The 24,941-nt window shown below is 51.2% G+C and overlaps 2 protein-coding genes across 5 annotated transcripts in view; both read left to right on the plus strand.

The window, feature by feature from the left end:
* The window catches only part of FAM120A (family with sequence similarity 120 member A), a 46,497-nt gene extending 38,841 nt beyond the window's left edge, over nucleotides 1-7,656 (plus strand). For all 3 annotated transcript variants that reach the window (XM_066195744.1, XM_066195742.1, XM_066195745.1), the window contains 3 exons: nucleotides 496-637; nucleotides 3,124-3,220; nucleotides 5,732-7,656. In XM_066195744.1, coding sequence (XP_066051841.1) covers nucleotides 496-637; nucleotides 3,124-3,220; nucleotides 5,732-6,043 — 551 coding nt within the window. In that variant the 3' untranslated portion in view covers nucleotides 6,044-7,656. The remainder of the gene's footprint in view (nucleotides 1-495; nucleotides 638-3,123; nucleotides 3,221-5,731) is intronic.
* A 5,732-nt stretch (nucleotides 7,657-13,388) lies between these two features.
* Nucleotides 13,389-24,941, plus strand: part of PHF2 (PHD finger protein 2) — a 51,971-nt gene continuing 40,418 nt past the window's right edge. Inside the window, exon 1 of one of the 2 annotated variants that reach the window (XM_066195067.1) lies at nucleotides 13,389-13,958. In XM_066195067.1, the coding sequence (XP_066051164.1) occupies nucleotides 13,861-13,958 (98 nt within the window). In that variant the 5' untranslated portion in view covers nucleotides 13,389-13,860. The remainder of the gene's footprint in view (nucleotides 13,959-24,941) is intronic. The other variant, XM_066195066.1, reaches the window with a different exon arrangement.

Here is a 24,941-nt window from a genome sequence, read left to right on the forward strand (position 1 = left end):
AACCAGATCTGTTCAAATGCTACATTTTTGTAGTAACTTAGTGTTAGTACACCTTATCCAGCCTTTAGTTCTTTATTGCCAATATAATCTCTGTGGTCTCTGCTGGTACTTGCTGTTGGCTAAAAAGTGCCTTGAACCTGCAAGAATTCCTTCTTCTTTAGGAATGCAGGAAAAAACCAATCTTCAGCCAGCTTGTAAAATTCCCCTGCTTTCTTGAGGCTTATCTCAAGTATATTTTTAATTACTGAAACTGAAGCACTCATGTCAGATCATTTTTCTTTTCAGAATTCATATCTATTTTTAAAAAGGGGTGGGGGGAAACAGGCTCTTGGAGTTCTAACTCTTCTGGAATACTGCAAAATGAGCAATAATCTCACAGTATCCATAGAGGAAATGGGTTATGTGGTGAAATCTGGGCAAACGAGCTTTCCATTCATTTGGAACTTTACTGTGATGATTGTGAAGATCAAAGTTTGGTTTTGCTTTTATGTGCAGGAGTCCAACCTATTCCTTCTCAGGGAGGGAAACTTGAAATTGCCGGCACTGTAGTCGGCCATTGGGCTGGAAGCAGACGTGGACGAGGGGGGAGAGGGCCATTTCCTCTGCAGGTGGTGTCCGTGGGAGGACCAGCCAGAGGGTAAGTGCCAGCCTGGGAATGTGCTCCTCACATGGGATTTCATGGTTGGGGAAACAAGGAAAAGTTGGAGGCAGTAGAGATTGCATATGACCCTTTAGGATACGTAGGGTCAATTATATCCACTGAATATTCAAGAAAAAATGTTGGCATTCCTTTTAAGAAGCTTTTCACCAGTTATTTGTATAGGTGGAAGCATTTTTATGTGCCTGCCAATAAAACTCATACTCACTCTGAAATATATATATACATATATATATATATATATATACACACATGCACACAGGTTGGTTTTGCATAAGGAGATGACTTCAGGACTGCCAGTACCTTTATGACAGAGAAATAGGATTCTTCACTAGTAGATTTTGATTTGAGATAAAATGCCTGAAGTTTCTTTTTGTTGGAGGTGCTTTCTTAAGGCAGTAAGGTTTGAGTGCAGGTTGTCACCCGAAAGGGATGGGAAAACTGTCAATGCCAGATCATCCTGTGTCCTTCCGATCAGCACCGACAGGGCATTGGTCACATGCAGACTTACTAGAACAGGCCAGAGGGAAAGTGACTGCAGGCACCTTACCTGTTGGTTGGGTCAGTTGATACTGAAGTAGCACCAATAGGAAAGCATGCTCATGTTTGAGGGTTCTGCCTAAAGACAGAATCACAGAACCATAGATTATTTTCAGTTGGAAAGGAGCCACAAGGATCATGGAGTCCAACCCCTGTGTCTGCTCAGACCGCCCAACAATCCCACCCTGGGCATCCCTGGAGTGCTGTCCAAACCCTCCTGGAACTCTGGCAGCCCCGGGGACATGACCAAACCTTGGGGAGCCTGGGCACTGCCAGCACCCTCTGGGGAAGAACCTTTCCCTGATCTCCAGTGCTTTAACATCAGGTTCATGCTGGCAGAGGTTATTTCCTGCCAAAGGTCACTACTAGGAAACAGCACAGCAAGTTGTCTCAGTTCATGGCCCAGTTTTTGCACATTTGTATTCCATTTTATCTCTTTCAGCAGAGGGGATTGAGTCAGGCTTGTTCACCCTATTGCCTCATGTCTCTGCAACACTGAGCTCAGATGTTTTTCTTATTGTGTAAAATTGTGCCAGCTGCTTTGTATTGGCCTCGATCCATCAGTGTATTTAGTGTGATTTTCTGAACAGTTTTTCTCAGCTCCTTGAAGGACACACTTTGACCTTGTAAAAAGAGAGCCAGTGGGGTTGGCAAGGAGGGAACACAGTGAGAGGGACTCACATGCAAACCACAGCTCCTCTCTCTTCATTCTCTGCTGTTGCTTCTAAACCCCAGAATTGGATTTCGTACTGCCCAGTGTGGGAATTCACAGCCTGTGAGAGGAGACTGGGGGACACAGTGCTGTTCCGTGGGCAGTGCAGCCTCACTCAGCTCAGGGACCTGAGCCAGCCCCAGTGGGATCGGGTGTCACACCAGCACCTCCAGAGCAAGCAAAGGGCATTCCCAGGCTTGCAGAGCAATCCAGTATTTCTAGTAGAGAAAACAAGGAATTTTTTAGGAGAATAGTGTTCTTGACATAATGATTGGGAAGTTCAGTTTCTTCAGCTGATGGAATTAAAGCAGTTGCAGCTGAATCCTGGAATTGCTGAGATTGGAAAAGACCTCTAAGATCAAGTCCAGCTGTCAACCCAGTACCTACCCCCACGCTCACCCCTAAACTACATCCCCAAGTGCCACATCCACGTGTTTTGTGGACAGTCCCAGAATGGTGACTCCAGCACTGCCCTGGGCAGCCTGTGCCAGGGCTTAACCCTTTCTGTAAACAAATTTTTCCGAATATATCTAATCTAAACCACTTCCCCTGGCACAACGTGAGACCAAGGTGAGAAAGCTTGGTTTCATCTGATGTAATCTGTACTGAATCACACCAAAACCCACCACCTAGTATGTCTAAGTTGGGAGTCTCCATTGGAAGGCATCCCAGCTTATCAGTTGCCACGTGCCAGATGCAGGTGAAACTCCTCTGTTTGCTCAGTTTCTTACATAATTTTGTACCTACACGATTTTTTAATTCTGCCTCACTTTCTTTTATCAGAGCCTGTCTCGTTGTTTACACTGGGAACTGTTACTGAATGGGGGAAATGGCTTTCTATGTGGTTCAAATTGCTATTTTTGTAAGGTGAAAGTATTTTGAGCTCTGGTTTTAAAGTGACATTGAGGATAATTTGACACTTGGAAAATGTTTCTGCAAAGCTTGAAAGTATTATTTATTGTTTCTTTAGAAGGGAAATCTAAAAAGAGACCTTTTATTGCTCGGGACCCAAAAGGTTTGTTGGGTTTGATACAATTGCAAGCAGTAGAACCCTGCAGTTCAGAATTAGGCATCTTGCATCTTTAAAGACGTGTTGATGATAGGCACTAGACAGTAAAGCTAGGGAAATAATATTTCAGCAAAACTAAATGTAAAGCAGTTGTAAACAAAACTGACCTGTGTTTTATTTTCTCCCCTTGCCCCACCCCTGCAGGCGTCCTAGAGGAGTTATCTCCACTCCGGTGATAAGAACTTTTGGAAGAGGTGGAAGGTACTATGGGCGAGGTTATAAAAGCCAGGGAGCAATTCAGGTAATGAAGCCATGTGCCTGACTGCAGCACGCTCTGTGCCGGGCTGGGCTGGGGTGGATCCAGACCAGCACCACTTTAACTGCTACAAGTGTTTCTGGAGACCCGTGGAGGCTGTGAGCTGCACAGCGCCGACAGGACAGGCTGCTGTCACAGCTCACTTAAAGCAAACTTGGCTTCTAAAGACAGACGTGGAAGAATGTATTTTGACATGAATCCTGTGCCTACACAGCTCTAACCAGCCATGGGAGTAGAAGAAAATTTAGAAAATGGGAGAAATACAAAGCTGAAACAAATTAGCAGTTCTGTTCCTGCCCCTACTCTTCCCCAGTTTCTTTTCTGGGACCTCGGTCCAGCCTCGTGAAGGAAAGTTTGTAGCGGTGAAGGATCTTTGCTGCTGCCATGCTCCAGGTCTAAGAGGTCACTCTAAACTTCATGGGAATAGCAGAGCAGCCTTTCCCCCTGAGCATGCAGGTTCCTTTCTGGTGACAGCCTGCAAAGCGTCCATGGATCATGACTTCTGTCTGTTCCATGGATCCTTCAAATATAGCTGAGGCAGACTGCTGATCTGAATGAGATGCCAGTTGCTTTCAGAGTTCTGCCTTCCTCCTTTTTCCATGGTTCTGGCTGCTTTGCAGTTTGGATGAATGAGTAGTAAATAGTTGAAAAAAGTTCCACAATAAATATGTCATATGGACATGCCATTTGTCAGGGAGACCTGAGAGTAGGGGGGTGTTTTCAGGTGTCAGACAGTAAATTAGAGAATGTTCTCCAGTAGATAATGAAGCAACTATTAGCTTCCAGTAAAACTTACTGTTTTACAGGTGTAAAAATTCAAATACTTCTCTTCCTTCTTAAATTGCTGTGTACACAGACTATATGTCTACAAATGTACCTGTGGATGTGAAACTACACCTTTAAATAGAAGAGAAACCACTGTGTCAATAACAGAGCATCCAATTTGAGTACCTTAAGCTTTGAAATAAAGGAAATCCTGAAAACGAGCTCCCAAATACTCCAGGCTTACTACAGGTGTACATATGGGATAGTTCAGGTATAGTTCAGGTAGTAGCTGCAGGTGTCTTGGCAATGCCATCAAGGTTGGGTATTTGCATTTTTATTGATGATATGTAACTTGGATGGTAACTACTTGTGATCACAAGGACCTGTGTGTAAAATTGTGCCTGGTGAAGGAAGATAAATGGCATTTTCTATGGACCTGAGCTCATTGCATTTTGTGGTCATCAAGGCCATATAGGATGTTCCTTGTACAGGAAAGAAAAAAGGTGATTTAAAATGCACATGGCAGGGAGAACTTGGGAAAGTTCCCACGCAGTGAGTGAATTGTGAGGGTCAGGTGAGGCTGGGAGGTGCCAGTGGCCCCTCTGCCTCACTGAGTGCCTGTACAGGGCCAGGCTCAGCCCGAGGCACTTCCTCCCCTCAGCTTGGGAACCTGACCAAAACCAGTTCTTTGGATTTGTCCAACACACCAGACTGGTCTGTTTCGTCCCAGGATGAGACCTTTCACTCTTGTTCTGGAAAGAAACTAAAGCATGTCTTGAAAGCTGAACTTAAGGATATCTGCAAAGAGGCACGATGACAGTGATCAGTGTCCCTTGTGCTCATGTGCAGTCCCATGCCTGTGCAATGGGACTGAGAATTATGATGATCTGGATAATGAGAATGCCAGAGAACAGCAGTTCTGACTCACCTGCAAAGTTCTTCTGTAACATCCTTCAGCAGCTTACTGCAGGTGTTCCAGTAGGTAACAGTGGAGGTTTTTATACTGCACAGCTGTTGGCTGCTGTTCGAGGTGTCCCTGTCTTAAGCCATTTCTTAGCACTTGACTTTGTGAACAGTGTGACAGACCAGTGTGCTGCTTCTTAGCAGCCTAACCCGCTTATTTTGGTTTGTTTAAAGCCTATTAGGTTTCTGGAACGCTGAGATTAATTATAAATACTTAAAAACTAATTGTATGCTGCATCAGTCTGGTTTTTATGGCTATACTCAGTCTTGTAAGATTTTACTATATGCTTTTTTTATGAAAGCCTTTCCTAATCTTGGAAGCATATAGGCTGGTGCAGGGAATAGTGCATGGTGCCTCTGCACTCCTGCAAACCTGGCTGGAAAGAGCCGGGTTTGTGTTTGAGTAGCACGGGATCCTGCCACTGAATCACAGCACACACGAACCAAGGAGCAGAGTGCAGCTGTACATTGATTCTCAGTTTCGGTGTTTCAGACGTTTGTGTAGTTCTGATGTTGTGAAAGGAGGACAACATCGGAGTTCAAATGGGAGCATTTGCCCCGGGGGCATCAGAAGGCTCTGGGGAACACCGAAAATCCTCTCCGTGTATTTTGTGGGTCACTTCCTTCAGCAATGCCTAATACTTGGTGTTCACTCACGACCCTGTGCCCTGCATGCTGCCTGTTGTAGTGTCCTTATATCAGACTGTACATTTATATACATTTTTAGCACTGGTTCTTCAGTAATTCTCTTCTTTTTTTAACAACTAGGGCAAACCTCCTTACGCTGCTTCAGCAGAAGAAGTAGCCAAAGAACTTAAGTCAAAATCCGAGGAATCTAAATCCTCACTTGTGTCTTCAGATGGATCCCTGGCTGAAAATGGAGTTGTGACTGAGGAAAAACCAGCTTCCCAGATGAATGGGAATACAGGAGACATCAGGGCTTCCAATCAGTCTGAAAGTGCCTTGAGTAATGACTCTAAAATGTGCAATACGAATCCTCACTTAAATGCACTAAATGCAGACAGTGTTTGCCATAAAGATGATGCTCTTGAGGCCACTGTCTTAAAAAAAGAAGAGTAAACTTATTTTTTATAGAGGGTGAAGGATGTTGGGAAGGGTCAGGATTAGGAATATCTGGAAAGAAAGAGAGCCTACAGTTATGTACATTTTTTCCTTTCCGTAAGAGAAAAATGAGGACTTTGGAAATTCGGATCCCTCTTTGATGTCAGAGATTTAAACAACACATTTTTTTAGTTTTAACCAGTTGTAGTCAAAATGCTACAATAAAACAAAAAAACAAAAAAAAACAAAAAAAAAAGAGAATGAAGAGCATTTGACTCCCGCACTTAAAATGAAGTATACATAAAGTTTAAACTGGTTATGACAAAAGCTTGTAGTTTTGTTTTTTGAAATATAAAGAAAACAAATTTTGGCAGTCTTTAAGTATATATAGCTTAAAACTATAATTTTTAGTACTTGGCACCATATGTATGCCATTATATTTGATTTTGCATTACTGTGTCACAATAAAGCTTTCTTTAAGGCTTTGATTTCATGATTATGGGGGGAAAAAGGCACAACCACAGTTTTTTCTTTCTGAAATCTCATCACCGTTGCCGTGGTTCTTTTGTGTTAAAAATGTGCAAACTCTCGAAACTACCAATTCTCAGTAACACTTGCAGTTCTGCTGAGTTCAATAGACATCATACATATGTTACGAACGAGTTAAACGGAGATAAACTTGAAATAATAGAAGATGCAAACGACCTTTCAAAACAAACACAATGTGTTGGGAAACTTTTTGTGACTAATACCATGCATCCGTGATCAATGAACTATGTGGTTTTGAATCAGACGTAGACCATTAGTACTACTATTTGAGCTAAACTTCTGCATGGTTCATGATTTTTAAAGTGTGTAGTTAATATTATGCATGTTATTGTCCTCTTTCTTCCATTCTTACAAGTACTGTGCCCATTTGCAAAACAAAAAAAGCTAATAATCAGTAATAGTCCTATAAAAGATGTTAACTATGTTTAGTCATTGACTGATCTTGCTCTAACCTTAAAATTTTGTGATTATTGACCTCTGTTGCATTTATTCTAAAACTTTAAAAAAAAAAATTATCTAGCCGTTTTGAATATCAACGTTACCCTGGTGTACTCATTGCTGTATGCATTATTGTTCTCTGTTGCTGTTTTATGCCTTCATATTAGCAAATATGAAATTCTGTGAAAAACAAAAAAAAAAAATGCTTTGATCTTCAAAAAAAAAAAGTTACCCCCCTTCTGTAGCAGGAAACAAATGGCTTGTTCTTGAGAACTTTCCCATCAAGAATTTAGTATAAGCAAATATACCTGTATCATTTTGATGTTTTTGTTAGTGTTTCCAAACTTAATGTACTTCAAAATCAGAATCATTTCTTTATATTCGTTTTCATATAATTCTCCTGATGCTCTTCATCACACATTAGTGATCAGAAATGAGGTGTAATTCCCCATTCCCTGCCCGCCAGAGCTAAGTAGGTATCTTAATGTAAGTTGAAGGGAGTTCTGCCCCAACTCATGGATTGTGCAAGAATGAACTACTGTTGGGTTTGGCTGGTTGTAGATGGATTGTGGTGTGGTGTCTTTGAAGGCTATTGAATGCAACTTACAGTGCTTAATAAAAATCTTTATTCTTTTAGTATAAAATACTGTATGCCTTTTTTGTCAAGTATTTTTTTAATTAACATGTAAATAAAAGTTTTTCCTGTGCCCAAGTCAAGTGGTTGAGTTGGCAGGATCTGTGGTGTCCTCCTAAAAGGCAGGGGAGGGAAGCACAGCCTTGGGTTGTGGCTGTCCCTGGATCCCTGGCAGTGTCCCAGGCCAGGTTGGACACCGGGACTTGGAGCAGCCTGGGACAGTGGGAGGTGTCCCTGCCATGGCAGGGGTGGCACTGGATGGGCTTTGGCGTCCCTTCCAACCCAAGCCAGTCTGGGATTCTGTGATTCACTCACTGCTGGGGGACACCACACCTGGTTGGAGTCATGCCCTGCCTTTGCTGGTGTGCGCAGCTCCTTTAGATGTCACCTTTAAATGTCAGGTGGTTGAAGAGATGTAAATAAGGCAGAAATAACGGGGACAGTTGTTCAAAGAAAAAGACAACTGCAGGTGCCCGCTGAGGTTGATGGGGGTGGGCAGTGAGAGAGTGGTGGGCAATGCCTCTACAGAGCCGGGAACCAGGAGTGTTGCACAGAATCCAACTGGCAGAACACGAGGAGCTGCAGATTTACACCTTGGTGTAAACTGGGGAGCTTCTTCCCTGCCGTGCCTGTCCCTGGGTGCCCACAGCCGCGGGCTGTGAGCAGTGGGCACAGCTCCCTGTGCCCTGCCCTGCCCTGGCCCAGGGACAGCAATCCGTCCCCTCTCCTCCCCGAGTCACATCCGCGCCCTGCTCCGTGCAGCGAGACTCGCCCTATGCCAGCCCCTGTCTGCCCTGCCAGCATTCCCACGTCCCGCTGCCCGTGCAGCTGCGGGGCACCCCTTGTCCCACTGCCCGGCACTTTTCCGAGCCCGGCCTGGGAGCACGGAGTAAGCAGCATCGGCAACTCCGGGGTGCTGGGAGCAGTCCTCGCTGTGGCTGCGCCGCCGATGAGCCGGGACGGGCGGGCTGCGAGAGCCCGGCGATGTCCTGTGAGCCCGCAGCCCTCGGGACGAGCACAGCGCTGCCCGCCCGCTGCCGAGCACCTCCCTGCAGGAGAGATGCCTTTAGTACTGACAGAGTCCTGTTACAGAGCGCTGAACTGACCCCGGGATCGGTGATCCTACGGAACGGCTGGCTACTGCCTGGGCGTGCTCCTGAATTTATGGAATAGACTAGACTAGACTAGACTAGTCTAATAGAATGATAGGACAGATACTTCAATTGAAAGTGGCCCACAAGGATCACTGAGTCGAACTGCCTGATCCCTTCAAAGCTGACCAAAAATGTAAGCTCATTAAGGACATTATCCAAATGCCCCTTGAACACTGACATTTTGGGGCACTGACACACTCTCCAGGACCCTGATCCAGGGTCTGACCACCCTCTCGGAAAGGAAAGCCCAGGGGTGACCAATATCTCATTAGCCAGCTCCAAGACAAGAGTCAAACCGGGAGAATCCGCTCTTTGGGTGGGACGTGGGGCCCCCGTCCGTCCTGTGCCATCGGGGCTCCTCCGTCCCCCCCTGTCTGTGTAGGGAGCAGCGATGCTCGGCGTGCCCCGCAGCCGCCCCCGGCTGTGCGCGCCGTCCCCGCCAGGGCCCCGCCGGGGCGGGGCTGAGCGGCGGCCGCGGGGAAGGTCCCGGCTCGGGGGAAGCCCAGCGCAGGCGGCCCGGCCCGGGTTTGTTCTCGGCTCCAGCCTCCAGGCGGTGTCCGGGCGGGGGGGTGGGCAGCGGGGCAGGGAGGGCTCGCCATCGGCACCGCCACCGCCATCGACACCGCTACCGCCATCCCCACCGCCATCCCCATCGCCATCGCCTCCGCCAGGGCCGCTCCGCCTCTTCCTGCCCGGGGCGGCCGGGGGAGGCGGGGCCGGGCCGGGAGCGGCGCTGCCGCTGGAGCTGTGCCCGGGCACTGCCGGAGCTCCCCGGGGACGGGTTCCGGGGGGCTGTGAGTGAGGAGCCCTGCCCGCGGCTGGGGCCGTTCTCCCTCTCAGGGAACAGCTCTGGTGACCCCCGGACGGAGCCCGAGCGCCTGGCGCAGCCAGGAGGGGGAATGGGGAATGGGGAATAGAGAGTGGGGAATGGGGAATGGGGAATAGAGAGTGGGGAGTGGGGAATGGGGAAGGGGAAGTGGGGAATGGGACGTGGGGAGTGGGGAGTGGGGAATGGGACGGGCAGCCATCACTCCTGCACTGGGACGAGATGAGGATGAGGCGGTGGCACGTCCTGCAGTGCTGCCGGTGCCCAGGAGCACCGTCACCCAGCCCCGCAATTACCCGGCCCCGTGGCAGGCGGCAGTGCCGGCGGTGGTGGCAGTCTGTGATCCTGTGAATCGCCCCCAGAGCCTGTAAAGTGAATCCAGCCCGGGCGCACTGACCCGCCAAGTACCAGCAGGTCCCACCCACTGGACAGAGACGGGATGAAGGGGGACAGTGTAGCATCCCAGAAGATAAGGGGCTGATAATGTGTGTGTCTCAAACGCTGATAGCTGTGGAGCCAACCAAGGATTGTTGGTAATAACACCCCATTGGAAAAGAACAAGATGTGGCTGGAGAAGGGGTCATGCAGAGGGAGGGCAGCACTTTTCTGGGACAAACATCCTTGTTCCAGTCTCTGGAGATAAGCACAACCCAGTCCAGTGCAAGCACAGGAATGAGGCTGGGGAGTGAGCATTGGCTGTAGGAGGTGATCAAAACCACCCATGTCCCTCGAAGCCCTCTCACCCATTTCCAGAAAGATCTGAAAAAATGGACTGCATGGGATGGGATGGGATGGGATGGGATGGGATGGGATGGGATGGGATGGGATGGGATGGGATGGGATGGGATGGGATGGGATGGGATGGGATGGGACGGGATGGGACGGGATGGGAGCAGAGGGCTCATCTAACAGTGACTCTGCTGTTATCTTACTCCAGTTTCTGGTTCTTAACAGCTCTCAGTGCATAGAAAAAGTTCTAAACACTTGGAAAATCTCTTTTTACCTGGGAAATTCCTGGACGCTTTCAATTTGGGAAAAATGAACATTCTGATGCCTGAGGAAGTGTGCTGATCCCTAGCAAGAGATGAAATAAGTGGGGATCAGCCTGAGGAGTGATGGGTTTATGTGTCTCCCTCTTCTGTGGAGTTTTGGACCAGAGAACACTTCTTGTGGCCCTGCACAGCAGCTCTGTGAGGGGCTCTGCCCTCTCTGTGGGCCTGTGCTGCTTTTTCCCAATTGAGTTAAAAATACATTTTAAAACTCACTTCAAGGTTTCAAACAGTGAACTCTCTGATCAAATGATGTTCTGCTGAGGCACCCGGGCACAGCTCCACTGCCCACCCTCCCCTCCCAAGGGCAGCCAGGCACCTTCTGGATTGAAGTGCTTGTGGAGAGCTCAGGACAGTGGGACAACCTCACCCATAAGTTTCTTAATCCACTAATCCCTGTTAAAACGATGAGTAAGGTGTCTGAGCTGCCAGAACAGAGCCTCTGCATTTCCATGCAGTGTCAGCTCCAGCATCCTCCAGCACAACTACTGATGGCCCAACTGACTATGGACTTGGCAGTATCTGTAAAAAATGTGGACACTATAAAAACAGGAGGAAAACCACAGACACATCACTCTGCTGCTAGGGATGGCATCACCTGAGGGCCAGCAATGGACAATGGAGAGCTGGATGTGATTCCAGCCCCTAGGGGCACCTGGCTGCACTCAGGCATGGCCCTGCTGCCCTTTGTAGTGAGCACCAAACCTGCAGGGCATTCCAAGGGTTGGCTCACCACTGCAGCAGCTGGGACACTGGAATTCTGGTGCTGCCTTGGAAATAAAGCTGTTTGCATGGAGATGCTCATGGGACTGAGGAAAGGTGATGAGAAAAATTCCTCACACCGATATGCGCTGGGTGAGCAAAGCCCATAAACAACTGGGAGAGGGAACATGGCACAGGAAATGGTGTGGAGGAGCTGCTTCAGGGAATAGTCATTTTGTTTGGAAAAGGCCTCCAAGATCATGGATCCACCTGCTGCTTCCATGCCCTGTAACATGACCATCCCGCTTTCAGGAGGGGAGGGGGCCTTTCAGGGTGCAGCTGCTGGTGTGTGGGGTGTGCAGGGGCACAAAGCCCAGTGTCCTCGTGACCATCCTGTACCAAAGGACACCCCAGTCTCTGGGGCTCATTTAAACTCTGATGGTGCTGGGAGGTGTCCTTGGCGTCGAGGAGCAGTGCAGAAGTGTGTGCAGCTCTGTGATGGCCCTCAAGCCTTTCTGCCCCATCCTGCTTTGCTCCCAGGACCTGCTCTTCTACTTTCTGGCTGAAGTACTGAACCATTAAAGCCACGGTCAACAGATTTATAATAAAGAGGGCTGGTTTTAGGGGGCAGGTTCTTGCATGGTGCATTTGTGGTGAAGGAAACAGGTCCCTTGGTACACTTTGAGACACTCAAAAGCGCTGAGTGACAGTTAAGGATGCAGGCCTGGGGCCTCCCCCTGTGTCACTGCACTTCCAGCTGTGTCAGAGGCCACCTGTGGCGGGGCTGAGTGTGTCACTCACACACAGCCCTGTGCGTGACAGTCCTGCAAATACGTGCAGTGGGCAAGGGGAAGGATCCTGACAGCCTCTCTTCAGCCATTCAACAACAGCTGCCTCTCTGTAGAAGAACTTGAAACTGAAGTGTTTGGGCTTCATGAACTACCCCTGTCCTCCACAGGTGATTCTGAGGATTTTTGCAGACAGATGAAAAAAAGTCTGAGAAATGTCAGTTTTAGTTTTTTGCTCAAAGACAAATTCCCTGCCACACCACCAAAAGTAATGGATTCACAATGCTGAATCCATCGTAACAGAATTAAAATCCCACCTTAGCTGGGAGGTCCTTTGTGAGCACTCTGTAGGAAGCTCTCTCTCCTCAGGGAAAGGCGTCCCATGCCTTTGAACACTCTGGGAAGAGAGGTCATTCCCAAAGCCCCCAGCCCGTTTGTTTAACCCCTGTCAGAGCTTTGGCATGGCAGGGCAGGGCAGCCAGGTCCTGCATCCTCAGCCCCGCTCACACCCCATGGCTGCTCTTTGGCCTCTGGGTGGGAGAGCTGTGCTGTGTTGGGGTACAGGGTCAGCCCGTGCCTTAGTGTCCCCCCACAGCCCATGTGCTGCTGTGATCTGCTTCTTGATGGGCACCGGGTGTTTATTACCATCCCCTCGGCGTCACAGCAGGGAAGGGGCTGCGGTGAGCAGAGGTGGTGACTTTAAAAGCAGAAATCACACGAATAGAGAATCACAGGGTGCTTTGAGCTGGGGGCGACCTTAAAGACCATCTCGTTCCAACCCCCAGCAAACGCCCCAGGCGGTTAAACCCCCAGTAAGATCATGTTACTGAACAGAAAGAAGCTCATTCTTTTGGGTTCTTCAGATGAGAGCCAGCCGCGGTGTGTTTCTGGCTGCCCCCACCCGCACACCCCGCCGGGCGTTGTTCCCGCGGGTCGCACCGCACTTGCGGCCGCTTCTCCGGGCTTCCTGGCCCTGGGGGGCCCCGGAGCTCCCCGCTGGGGCTGCGCCCGCTGCCGCAGACACCCCCGGGCGCCCCGAGAGGGCTCCCCCCGTTCCCGCAGCCCCCGAGCGCTCCCCGCTCCCGGTCCCCCCGCACCGCCCCCCAGGCCCCCCCGGCGGGGCGGGCGGGGGCGCTCGGGCTGGGCAGCTCCCTCCCGGCAGGCGGGGGTTAACAAAAACACGCGTTTTCCGCCGAGCCCCCGCCGCGCCCCGGCCCCGACCGGGGAGCCCCGCTCGGCCGCGCTCCGCTCCGCCCGGCCCCGCTCGGCCCCGCTCGGCCCCGCTCCCTCCGGGCTGACGCAAGGCCGGGCCCGCCGGGGAGGCCGCGCCGGGCTGTCACCAGGGGGCACCGCCGCGATCGCCGAGCGCCGGGAATCACCATCCTGGAGGGACAACAACAACAACAACAACAGAGAGCCCCGGCCCGCGGCGCCGGCGGGCGGCGGGACCTGGCCATGGCCCCCGGCTCCGGGCAGCGCTTCCCCGTCCTCCGGCACCGCTCGCCCGCCCCTCTGGAGCCCTAAATCCACTGCCGCGGTTTTGTAGCGTTTTTTTATTATTATTTTGTATTATCCCTGTTTTTCCGCTCTCCCCTTCCTCCCCCGTGCCTCCCCCCGCGGCCCCGCCGCGCTCCGCTCCGCTCGGCCGGGCGGGCGGCGGGCGGGCGGCCGTGAGCGGAGCGGATCGGCGCGAACATGGCGACGGTGCCCGTCTATTGCATCTGCCGGCTGCCCTACGACGTGACCCGCTTCATGATCGAGTGCGACGCCTGCAAGGACTGGTTCCACGGCAGGTAACGCACCGCGCCCGGCACCCCGGCCCCGGCCCCGCCGCCCCCGGTGCTCCCGCCGCCGCGCTCCCTCCCGCAGGCCTTCCCGGAGCGGGGAAGGAGGAGCCGCGCTCCCCGGCGCCGCTCCCGCGCTCCCCGCGCGCTGGTTTTGTGTGTTTTGTGGCTCCGGGGCCGGATCGCCGACACAAAGCTGCTCCCCCCGCGCTGACACCGGAGCCCCGGGGCGGCGGGGGCCATTGTGCGCGCCCGGGGAGGGGATGGGGCCGCCCGCCCGCGGCTCCGCGCCGCGTCCCTGCCGGAGCCGGGCCCGGGGCGGGGAGCGCGGCGGCGGCGGCGGCGGGGCTCGGCCGCGCTGTCAGCGGGCTCGGGCCCCGCGCCTCGGCCTCCCGCCCGGGCAGGGCTGGGGCACCTTGGCCGCGGCGTGTTCCCGGTGACAGGGCGGCCATGGCCGGGCAGGGCCGGGGGCCGCGGGGACCGCCCGCCCTGGCAGCCCCTGGGCGCCGGGCCCGGGGGGAGCGGGCGGGGGAGCCCTGGCTGGCGCAGCGCCCGCCCCGCGGCCCCGCGGGGACCCCCGGGGACCCCCGGCCCTGCCCGAAGCCGGGGCCTGCCGTGGCGGGGCCGCGGGCAGGGGAGCGGCGGGGGAGGCCGGGCGGGGCGGAGGACTCGGCTTTTCGGCTCGTTTCTCCCCAAAGCGCCTCCCGGCGCGCAGACAATGGGCGGCCGCGGCGGAGTTGGGGCGGGCGGCGGAACTTCGGCGGCGCCTGATGTGATGGGGGCGAGGGCGGCGACTGGGGACAGAGAACCTCGGCAGCCACCGCAGCGCCCGGGCGGCCGTGCGGGGAAGGGGGTCGCCGGGGGAAGGGGGGTACGCGCGGGGACAGCCCCCGACAGGACCCCTCGCTCCCTTCGGATGTGACGGAGGAGGAGGATGGAGTGTCAGCGGCATCGCGGCGATTCCCCAGGAGTGACTGAAGTGTAAAAAGTGCAATTAAAATCAGGTAAATCACCTGGGCGAGCGCTTTTTACGACAGGGGTCCGGTCAGGTCAGGCTGTGGCTCTTCCACCGGGACCAGCGGCCAGCAGCGTCTCCGAGCAGCGGGCGGAGGGGCCGAGAGGCGCTGCCCGGTGCCGCTCACGGGCACCCGCGGAATCGACTGCTCAAGAGGCTTTGCCGCGGCGTCAGGAGTGATGTTGTGCCGTTTATTTTGGAAGCTGTGTAGAAACAGGAAGGGAAATGCAGGAAAAGCCGGTGCGGGTGGCAGCGCTGGCAGAAGGGTGCCCGGGACAGGCGCTCGCAGGACCCGCGCTGGCCCCTGCCAGGGGGGACCCGGGCACGGATGGGGAGGTGAGGCTGGACAGAAGCCCCAAGCGTGTGTACTCGAAACATAGAAAGTTTTAGGACATGAAAGAATTGGGATTTTCGGGCAGAGTAATGACGGAGTGGATTCCCGAAGAGTAAACAGCGAAAGGAGTTACGCTGCCTGCACGGGATGGCGAATTTCCATTGAAACTGACCAAGAGAGGTTGTTTGTAACTGATCAAACAAATGATCGTGCTGTGGGCAGCTCACGGTCAAAAGCACGAGGAAAGGTGTTTAATTTTGTGGCAAAAGGGGCAGAACTGACTTGTAGTGCTGCTATGGGGGGCTGTACCCTTTTTCCTTAGCTTATGGTAGTGCCCAGAGATTGATTTTAGAGAAAGGAAACTGAGGAGGAGTTCACTTCTCACAGTGTCAAAACCTGAGATAATTGTATCGGAGAAGTATGGAGTATTAGGAGCAAACAATTTATCTATGACACTGTTTGCTTTTCTTGGTAATAAACAAGCAAATAAATAAGAAAAAAAATATCAGGATTTAGTTGTATAAAATCGTGTCTGTCCTGGTCACTCAAAGCGCTGATGTTGATGTTTATGCGGAGCTGCAACAAAAATATTCAATGTTATGTAGTACTGCAACGAAAAATACAATGTTGCATAGGTGCAACCAAACATGAGCCAGCGTGCCAAGCTGTGCTGTGCTCAGGAGGTTTGCCCAGTGTTTAATCATACTTCTGCTTCTTTTTAACACGATGTACAGCGTGCAATTCGGGGGGGGGGGGGCGGGGGAAGGTCATTTCTGCATTGGTTTTGTAGAAGCAGATCAGGTGTTTTCATGTTTCCCTTCTGACAGGGGTTCCCAAATATTTAAAATAAATATATTTTTATGGGTTTGTCCCTTCAGCACTCACAGTCTCCCTTTCACCTAAGGCTGGGCAACATCTCAGTGGCACCTTCAGCAGCTCTGATGGCAAATTGATATTTTCAAAGTATGTAAAGTGTGTTAAACTTATGTGATGTAGTTTAGAAGTTGGACATGGCAGTGGAGCCCTCTCCACGTACGGGACAAGTGCTCTGGGGACCCTTAGCCACTGCTGACCTGTGCTGAGCCATGGAGCTGTTGGTGTGCTCACAGAACCCTGTGACTCCTTGTGAGGCTGAGGTTTGATCATTCCTGTTCTCTGTTTGCCTGAGCTGCTCCACACAAGCAGCTTCCAGCAGTCTGGAAAGGGCAGAGATGATCCCGGAGGCAGAGGACAATAACGCCAAAGTGGGCACGGGGCTGTCTGACTCCCCTTCATGTGCAGGTGGTGCGTGTTCTTTGGTGTGTTCCTCGGGCTGATGCAGTCCCACACACCGCAGAGCTGTGCCCTGAGCAGCCACCCTGGTGCTCTGTGGTTTTCTGGCCCCTCCATTCCCTGTGCTGGCTCCTCTCCCCCTGGGTCCCTTCCCAAGGAGGAGACCTGGAGTTGTTCTGCCCGGTACCAGCTCTGCAGGGACAGGGGCAGCCAGGCTGTGGGGACTGTGGTGTGGGAGGTGACTCTGAAGAAGGTCAGGAAAGGAAGAGCAAGAGGGAGTGATCCTGATGCGTGAAGAAGCTGAGACTCAACAGGTGCCCCATGGGTCACTCTGCTGCCTCAAGGGTTGTCCTGGCTGGACAGAAAGATTGGTGCCAGCTGTGCCACCCGGGGTCCCTGGGCCAGCCATGTGCTGCTGGGGCACAGCGGGTGTGGGACAGGGGGTTCAGCTGGGTAGGATGAGGAGCTCTGCCTTCTCCTCAGCCTGCAGGGGATGCTGCTGGTGACACTGTGCTGCCCCACATCCCTCTCCATCCCCCCTCCTGGGAGCAAGGACACCTTCCATCCCGCCTCCTGGGAGCAGAGACACCCTCCATCCCCTGTCCTGGGAGCAGGGACACCCTCCATCCCTTGTCCTGGAAGCAGGGACACCCTCCATCCCCTGTCCTGGGAACAGGGACACCCTCCATCCCTTGTTCTGGAAGCAGGGACACCCTCCATCCCTTGTCCTGGAAGCAGGGACACCCTCCATCCCCTGTCCTGGGAGCAGGGACGCCCTCCATCCCTTGTCGTGGAAGCAGGGACACCCTCCATCCCCTGTCCTGGAAGCAGGGACGCCCTCCATCCCTTGTCCTGGGAGCAGGGATACCCTCCATCTCCCCTCCTGGAAGCAGGGATACCCTCCATCTCCCCTCCTGGGAGCTGGGACACCCTCCATCCCCCCTCCTGGGAGCAGGGATGGGCTTGCTGGCAAGTCGGTGGGGGCTGGAAAAAGCCGTACATGGTGACAGATCTTCAGGTGCCTCATCTGCAATGGAAAGGTTACAGAGCCTGGTATCCAAGACAAGCCTTTTTGTACCAGTTTGTTCAACTAGGAATCTGTACAGGGTTACTCGTTACAGCTGGAGGTGAGGGGAGGTAAATTATTCATTTTCTCTGCAGTGTTTTGTTACCTGTTCTTATAACCCGCACCTGGTGCTGCAGGGTGGGATTGTGCTCCCTAAATGAAATAACAAGTATTGATTTTATTACCTCATTTATATTTAAACTTTGAACCTTCTTGCTCCAGGCCTGACAGTGGTCAATAACTTAGTAAAAGGTTTAGTTACCTAAAGCAGCTGGTGCAGTTATCAGAGCAGCCTGGAGTGATGGTGGGAGTCACTCAGGATGCCCTGGCACAGAAAGTGAACGTGGCTGGGATAAGAAAAGCACTTCTCTGTTACACTGCAAAGCTGAGCCCTCTGTGTGGGCAGATTTTATGCTCATAACGGAGCATTCAGCATTTTCCTTTTCAAAAACAGGCCTGGTTTTACACGGCAGCATCTAGTTTCACTCTTTTACCCAGGCTTATCACTAAGCAAATTTGGAAATTTGGGTAAAATTTGAAGATGAGGGTAATCCTAAATCCTGGAGTGCTATTTGCTTTGGTTTTATCACAGCAGAGGGAATCCCTGAGGTTAATTGTGCTGTGCCCAGCATGATTTCCTTTCTTGTGCCGAGTTCAGATAGGACCAAGGTGTGTAAGTTTTTCAAATGACTAAAAATCTCAGGTTATTTCAATTTTTCCTGAAGACTTAGTTGACATGACAGGCTCAGTTTTCCTGGGAGCCTGCCCACAGCAGGTATCATGAACAAACCGTGCTAATGCCTATACTGGAATGTGTTAGAAAATCCAAGTCTAAGTAATACCAAGAGTGGAGAGGAGTGTGGAAAGTCCTACATGGACATTGTCTGTCCTGCTGCTACCTGGGAGCCAGTGTAGCTCGCAGAAGATTTTTGTATATAAACAGTCTTCTAATTCTAGAAGGTTTTACTCAGATTTTACCTCTGAAAGGGTAAAATGTTAGAAATATTAAACGCAATTCATGTTTAATTAAAAAAAGAGAGAAATCCTGGGGTTTAATGAGTACTCTCCAGCAGCCCAAGCCTTTAGCTGCACTGTTTTGTGAGCAGCCCTGTGGGCACCTGGGTACCTGTTGAGTTCAGCACTAGAGGGGTGGCAGCCTTAACATGTCACAACAAAGAAATGAGTTCTGCAAGCAAAGGGGAACTTTTCCCTTAGTGCTGAATCACTCCGTAATAAAGAAAATGGGTAAAGATTATCAAAGGAATGTGAATACATATGGGGAGATACTGGTGAAGAGAAAAAGTGTTATACAATAACATAAGGCTTTCCAAAACTCAGAGACCACCATCTTTAATATTACCTTAATGTATTTTCTTCCTTCTGAGCAATAGAAATTTTGTAGTAGCAGTATAGTACATCTGCACTAAAAACTGAGTGTGTTCCCTCCCCTCTTGTATGGCAGCCTGTAGGTGTACAGTTCTCAAAATATTTTATTAAAACACGGTTTGTGGCTTTAGAAGTGTCTTACAGAGGTGCTCTGTAGCAGTGCTGGAGGTTTGTTTGTTCTACAGGTGAGCTGCTGCCTTGGAATCACGTGGGTTTCTCATAGTGACCATGGCATGCATCTTATCAGTGACTGATAGCACTGTAACGTGGGTGTACATTAGCAAATCTTACACTGGCTGACTGATACCAATAGTAATTCCTTTCCAGGGTTTTATCTGAAGAAAAAAAGATCCTGTTCACAGTCCATTTTACAACTTTATGCGTGGCTGTTTTGGGCTGTTACCTGGCTGTTGCATCCAAGTACCTCTGGTATACAGTATAATGGCAATAACAACATGTTATGACCAATCTCACCAGGTCTCTCGTGTAGGTTTTCCCTGGGGGGTTGGTCCCCCAGCCCTCCCAGGCTGAGCATCTCCCCCCTTCAGAAGGGCACTCTCTGAGGGACAGGGGTGTCCTGGGGGTGTGAGCAGGCTGCGACATCCTAAAGCAAATGGCTTTAAGGTGTGCCAGGGGAAGTTTAGATTGGATATTGGGGAAAATTTCTTCATCAAAAGGGTTGTGATCCCTGGCACAGACTGTCCAGGGCAGTGGTGGGGTCACCATCTCTGGATGGATTTAAGGAGGTGTAGATTGGGGTCATGGTGGAGCATTAGTGGAGCACCTGGCAGGGCTGGGGGGATGCTGGACCTGGTGATTTTAAGGCCCTTTTCCACCCCAAACGATTCCATGGTTCTGTGATCTCTGGCTCCGTTCTGTGCCTGGTGCTCTCCAGCCCTGGGACCACAGCTGGGGCACCCAGGGATGGGGGAGTGCAAATCCCTCATTGTTGCACCCTCCCGGGCCTTTGGAAGAGCTTTGGCTGACTACACGTGCAGGCCTCCCATGGAGCAGCCCATGCAGAAGTTCCTTCTTTTCCTCTCAGCACATCCCCAGAAGCTGCTGCTGCTCCAGGTGAGGCCAGGGCAGAGCAGGAGGGAGGACACTGAGTCTCCCTGGGTGTATTTGTGCTCAGCTCCCCAGCTAACCAGGAGAGGCTTCTGCTGGGATATTCAGCAATTTCTGGTGCTTTGTTCGTTAGTTTTAGCGAGTAGCCGAGAAAAGCAGAAAGTTAAGCAATAGTATATTTGGACAGGAAAAAATAAACCAGAATTGCAGAAACAAAGATATTTTTAAATTTCCTGTTTGCAGCTGTCAACCCAGTAATCTAGAATTGTGTGAGAGCCGCCTTATTGTTTTTATGGAATTGCTCATGGATTTCATTGTGTTTTCCTCTTTTAGCAAAATACACGGTACATTTACTCTCAGAAACAGCATTTTGCCTCATCTGGCAGACTGGACGGATGTAACAAGTGAAAAAAGGTGAAATGTTTCTGCTAGGTATCAATAGCTGTGATTTTTTTGTTAGAGCTCCATTTTTGCTGTTAGCATCTCGATGGTGGGGAGTGGAAAAGTGGGAATTGGCAGGAATGCCGTTCTTGTGCCATATGTGCCGTGTCCCTTGTGTCAGCCAAGGATCATGGTGCAGGAGCACAGTCCCCACAGCCAGGTTGTAAGTGAGATTTAATGCCTTTATTGAGTGTCTCAGCAAAGCCTCTGGGTCGGGGCAGGTGGGGGAAGCAAAAGGGCTCCTTGTGCTGGGCCTGTGTGTTAACAGGGACAGTGGCTCCTGCATCACCATCCCCTTGGGATTTCCTCTTCATTCCCTGTCACTAAATACCCTGAGATATACTTGCAGCTGTTACTAAGGAACGTGGAGGTGTCATGGGTACTCTTAATTTGTTTAGCCAAAAGGAGCAGTTTACTGGCCAGGAGCAGGACCACTGGAACCCCCAGCTCTGTCCAGGCCACAGGGACAGCATATGAACAGCACAGGAGCTCTTTCACACCCCAGAAGTGTTTCCCAGGGAGTTAAAGAACTCTGTCACCAAGGAGTCCTCCTGGCTACTGAATGAAGAGTCATTGAGCAAAGTGTGGTGAGCGCGTGGGGCTGCTGAGCCTTTTGCTCCATGGTCACTTCAGAAATCCAAGTCACAGAGGTGCCACCAGGAGCCACAAGAGCCCCAGAGAGCCCAGGTGGTCCTGGGGCCACCTCTTGCCAGCCTCTCCTCTCTCATCTCTGCTCCTGGCTGTGGAACACTGACAGTGCTGCTCTGCAGCTGGTTGCTGATAAGGGATTCCTCATTCCAAAGAGCTGACTAATTCCTGCTCTGGTTTTGCCTCCCAGTGAGACATCACCAGTGAAAGGTGTCAAGGTGGGCAGAGCATGTAACGGGGGTTGGAAAAGGTGAGGATGCCATTTCCTTACAGGCCAACATGGGGCTTGTTCTAAAAGGGGTGGGTTTGCTCCTCTTGAGGTGGCTGAGGAGGTCTTAAAACACTCGGATGTGTTCTGAGGAGATCCTAAGAATTCACAGCATTTACTCCCAAAGTGGTTCTTGGCAGTATTGGGAACTCTTATCCTCAACTCTTTTGCATCAAGACAAACACACTGGCCAAAGGAGAGCACAGCTGTTCTTGAGGAAAAGTCAACAAATCCACTAATGAGTTGCCCCAATGGTTTATTAGTTTGTTATTGGAAAAAAAATCCTGTGTATTTCCAATCCAAGTTTGCTTATTTTCAGTTTCCAAGCGCTGTATTATTGCATTAGTGAAGAGCCTCTTTCTCACTGAGGTGGTTCTATCAATGTTTAGATGTGCTTCTGCTCAAGTCATCTTTAATTGTGAGATGATAAAATTGTTCATCTGGATTTGGCTGAAATAGTAATAAACAGTCCAAGAAATACTCTTCATTTTGTAGTTCTATGCAGAGACCTTTTAACTTTCGACCATGTTTCAGTGAATATTTTTCCCATCTCTTCTACTCCACATTCAAGTTTCCCTTTTTCTTTGTTTATATTTGCAGCAACTTATCAGGCAAATGTTGGTTATCTGCATTAAACTTGTAAAGGAGCCAGATATGGCTGTACTAGTTACTTTCTAAGCAGTCTGGTTTTGAAATTGTGTTTCTACCTTTGGAATTGGCTCATGAATCACAGCAGAAGGCCTCAGCCTTGCTCTGAGTTGGAGCAAGAAAAAAACCTCTCCAGTCTGCTGTACTAGCACTGAAAAGTCAGGGTGCTGAAGGACCAAGGAAAGCAGAAAGAAACATGTAGCACTCCCTCAAAATCAATGTTAAGACTCTTGGGGCTGTGCCAGAGTTCATCCCGGTGGAATCACAGGGTGCTGCTGCACACCAGCTCCTGCTGAGGGATGTCTGCCCACAGCTCTGTCCTTCCAGCACTCGCAGGAGCGGGCTCCACACTCGGCCCCGGGCAGCAGCACAGCATGCACGGAACCCTCACTGCTGCACTGCTGCACTGCTGCACTGCCTCTGACAGCCTGCACAGCTGCACTGCCTCTGACAGCCCCTGCTCAGCCTGCACTGCTGCACTGCCTCTGACAGCCTGCACAGCTGCACTGCCTCTGACAGCCCCTGCTCAGCCTGCACTGCTGCACTGCCTCTGACAGCCCCTGCTCAGCCTGCACAGCTGCACTGCCTCTGACAGCCTGCACTGCTGCACTGCCTCTGACAGCCCCTGCTCAGCCTGCACTGCTGCACTGCCTCTGACAGCCTGCACTGCTGCGCCCCCAGCTCCGTGCGCTGCCGAGGGAACGGGCGCATGTGATGGATGCAGCAACGTCCTTAGAAATCAGGGACTGCTGGAAGGTGTGGGAGTAAAACCGCAGGGGACTCTGAGCAATAGCAGGGGGTGAAAGGCAGCTGTGGGTGAGAAGCTGTTACTATTCCTGATGCTGCTTGGAAATCGCAGACTGGAGGAGACAATCAGAGCGAGGCTCGGCTCCGGCTGGATGGAGAGGGCTCTCGAGGACGTGGATACGTTATTTCCCTTCATTCTTTGGACACAGAGTTGCACAGGACTGTTACAAGCTGAGTAAATGTTTCAGAGACATCCCGGCCCCGCTCCCCAGGACTGTTCTCCCGCAGCGCTCGGTGCCCGCGGCGCTGTCCGGGTTTATCGAGGTTTGCCCTCTTTTCAACGCCGCACCACGCTGACAGAGAACAGCATAAATTTGCCCAAACACCTCCTGTAAAAGGCAGAGTGCCGGGGCTGGCTGTGCACCGGTGATCCCTGCTCAGCCCCGCGGTGATATCTCGGGTATGATCAGCCGTGAGCTCCTCCCGCTCCCCGCCAGCAGCTCAGAGGGAATGTGCTGGGATTCCTCTGGTTTGCAGGCTGGACGCTGCCCTCTGCCCCGGTGGGTGCCACTGAAAATGGGGAGTTTCATGTTTCAGATTCACTTGTGACGTTCCAGGCTGCAGGAGAGGAAATGGGCGCTGTGAGTGACACCAGCAGGGAGGGGATGCTCTGAAGAGCAGCCCTGCACCGAGGGTAGAGTATTCTGGGCAGAGTTTTCTGCTCCCAGTTACCATCCGGGGTTGCCCTGAACTGGTGTTGGCTGCTGCCTAAGTCCCATATACAGCTGATGTCCCTTTTTACCATACTGCTAAATTTTTCCATTTAAAAAATGCTGAACTGAAGTAGTTGCTGGAATTCAATTACAATCCTATTTGAAAAATACCCAAAGGGCTGGAATGAGCTGGAGCTGGGGTTGCTCCCTGATACTTCCAAAGCAAGGGGCAATCAGAACTGCCGTTGCCTGTAGCGTTCAACAATGAGCCAAGCCTAAATGTTTTTAAGCTCTCAAACCTAAGCTTTTTCCCAGGAGGCTTTCTGTAGGGAGGGTGGGCAGGTTTTGTTGTTTAGTTGGGGTATTTTTTTGGTTGCTTGGGACTTTTTGTTTAGACCAGACAGAGCTGTTGCTTTTTGCTTCGGTGCAAGGAAGTTTTTCAGTCGCAAAGCACTCACAAATGTTCTTCAGATTAATTGTTTCTGCTTTTTTTGTGGTGTGAGAGTTGGCGAATGGTTTGAGGAAGGAAAACGTGTGTCAAGGAGGTGTTTGTGAAGAGCACTTACCCGGAATCCTGCCGAGAGTGGGAGCAGAGCCTGTCTGGCTGCCTGCAGCCACAGCCTGAACCTGCCGCTGCCTTTTCATTGTTCCTTCTGAATTTTGTGTTTCTTTGCATCCTTGGAGCTCTGAAATCCCTCTCAGAGCAGAACTGATGGCTTTAACTGCAAGCCATGCTGATGGGGAGGCTCAGTGGCACTGGCCTGCTGGCACTGGGGGTCCTGCTCGTGCCACAGGGCTTCAGGGGGACAAAAATGTCACAGAAAATGCCACAGTAATTTTTTAAGGAAGGATGTCTTGTGGAGCACTTTTAAGGGGTGTCTTGTGGAGCACATCCTGCGTGGGCTGGAAGGTTTTCCCTTTGAGAAGTGCATAGCTGAGCTCTGATTTTGTGCTGATAAGTCACAAGCAGTGAAACAAAATTAACACTTCCTGTTGTGTTTGTAAAAACGCAAGAAAAGTACCTGGAGAAAAAGAGGAAATTTATGACTTCCCATAGAATCCCAGAATCATTTGAGTTGGGAGACACCTTAAACCTCACCTTGTTGCAGCCTTCTGCCAGGTGCATTGATGTGCAGATGTGTGAATCAGCTGAAGAAAAGAACACTTTAGTCAGCACGACACCACAGTAACAGCAACAACGTGCAATCCCCACTGCTCACTCACTGCTGGTGGCACGGGGTGTCACTGGGTATTTTATTTCAGCTGTCACTGCTCCTCTGCAGTTCAAAATCATGGGTGTTCAAGAAATATCCTTATTTGGGATAACGGGTTTCCCTGTCAGTTACCAGGTGGAGCAAATCCTTACAAGTCCATGGACACGAAGGG

This window comes from Chamaea fasciata, unplaced genomic scaffold, assembly GCF_029207755.1.
Source record: "Chamaea fasciata isolate MVZ Bird 193981 ecotype frontalis unplaced genomic scaffold, bChaFas1.0.hap1 SCAF_13, whole genome shotgun sequence".
Classification (NCBI taxonomy): Eukaryota; Metazoa; Chordata; class Aves; order Passeriformes; family Sylviidae; genus Chamaea; species Chamaea fasciata.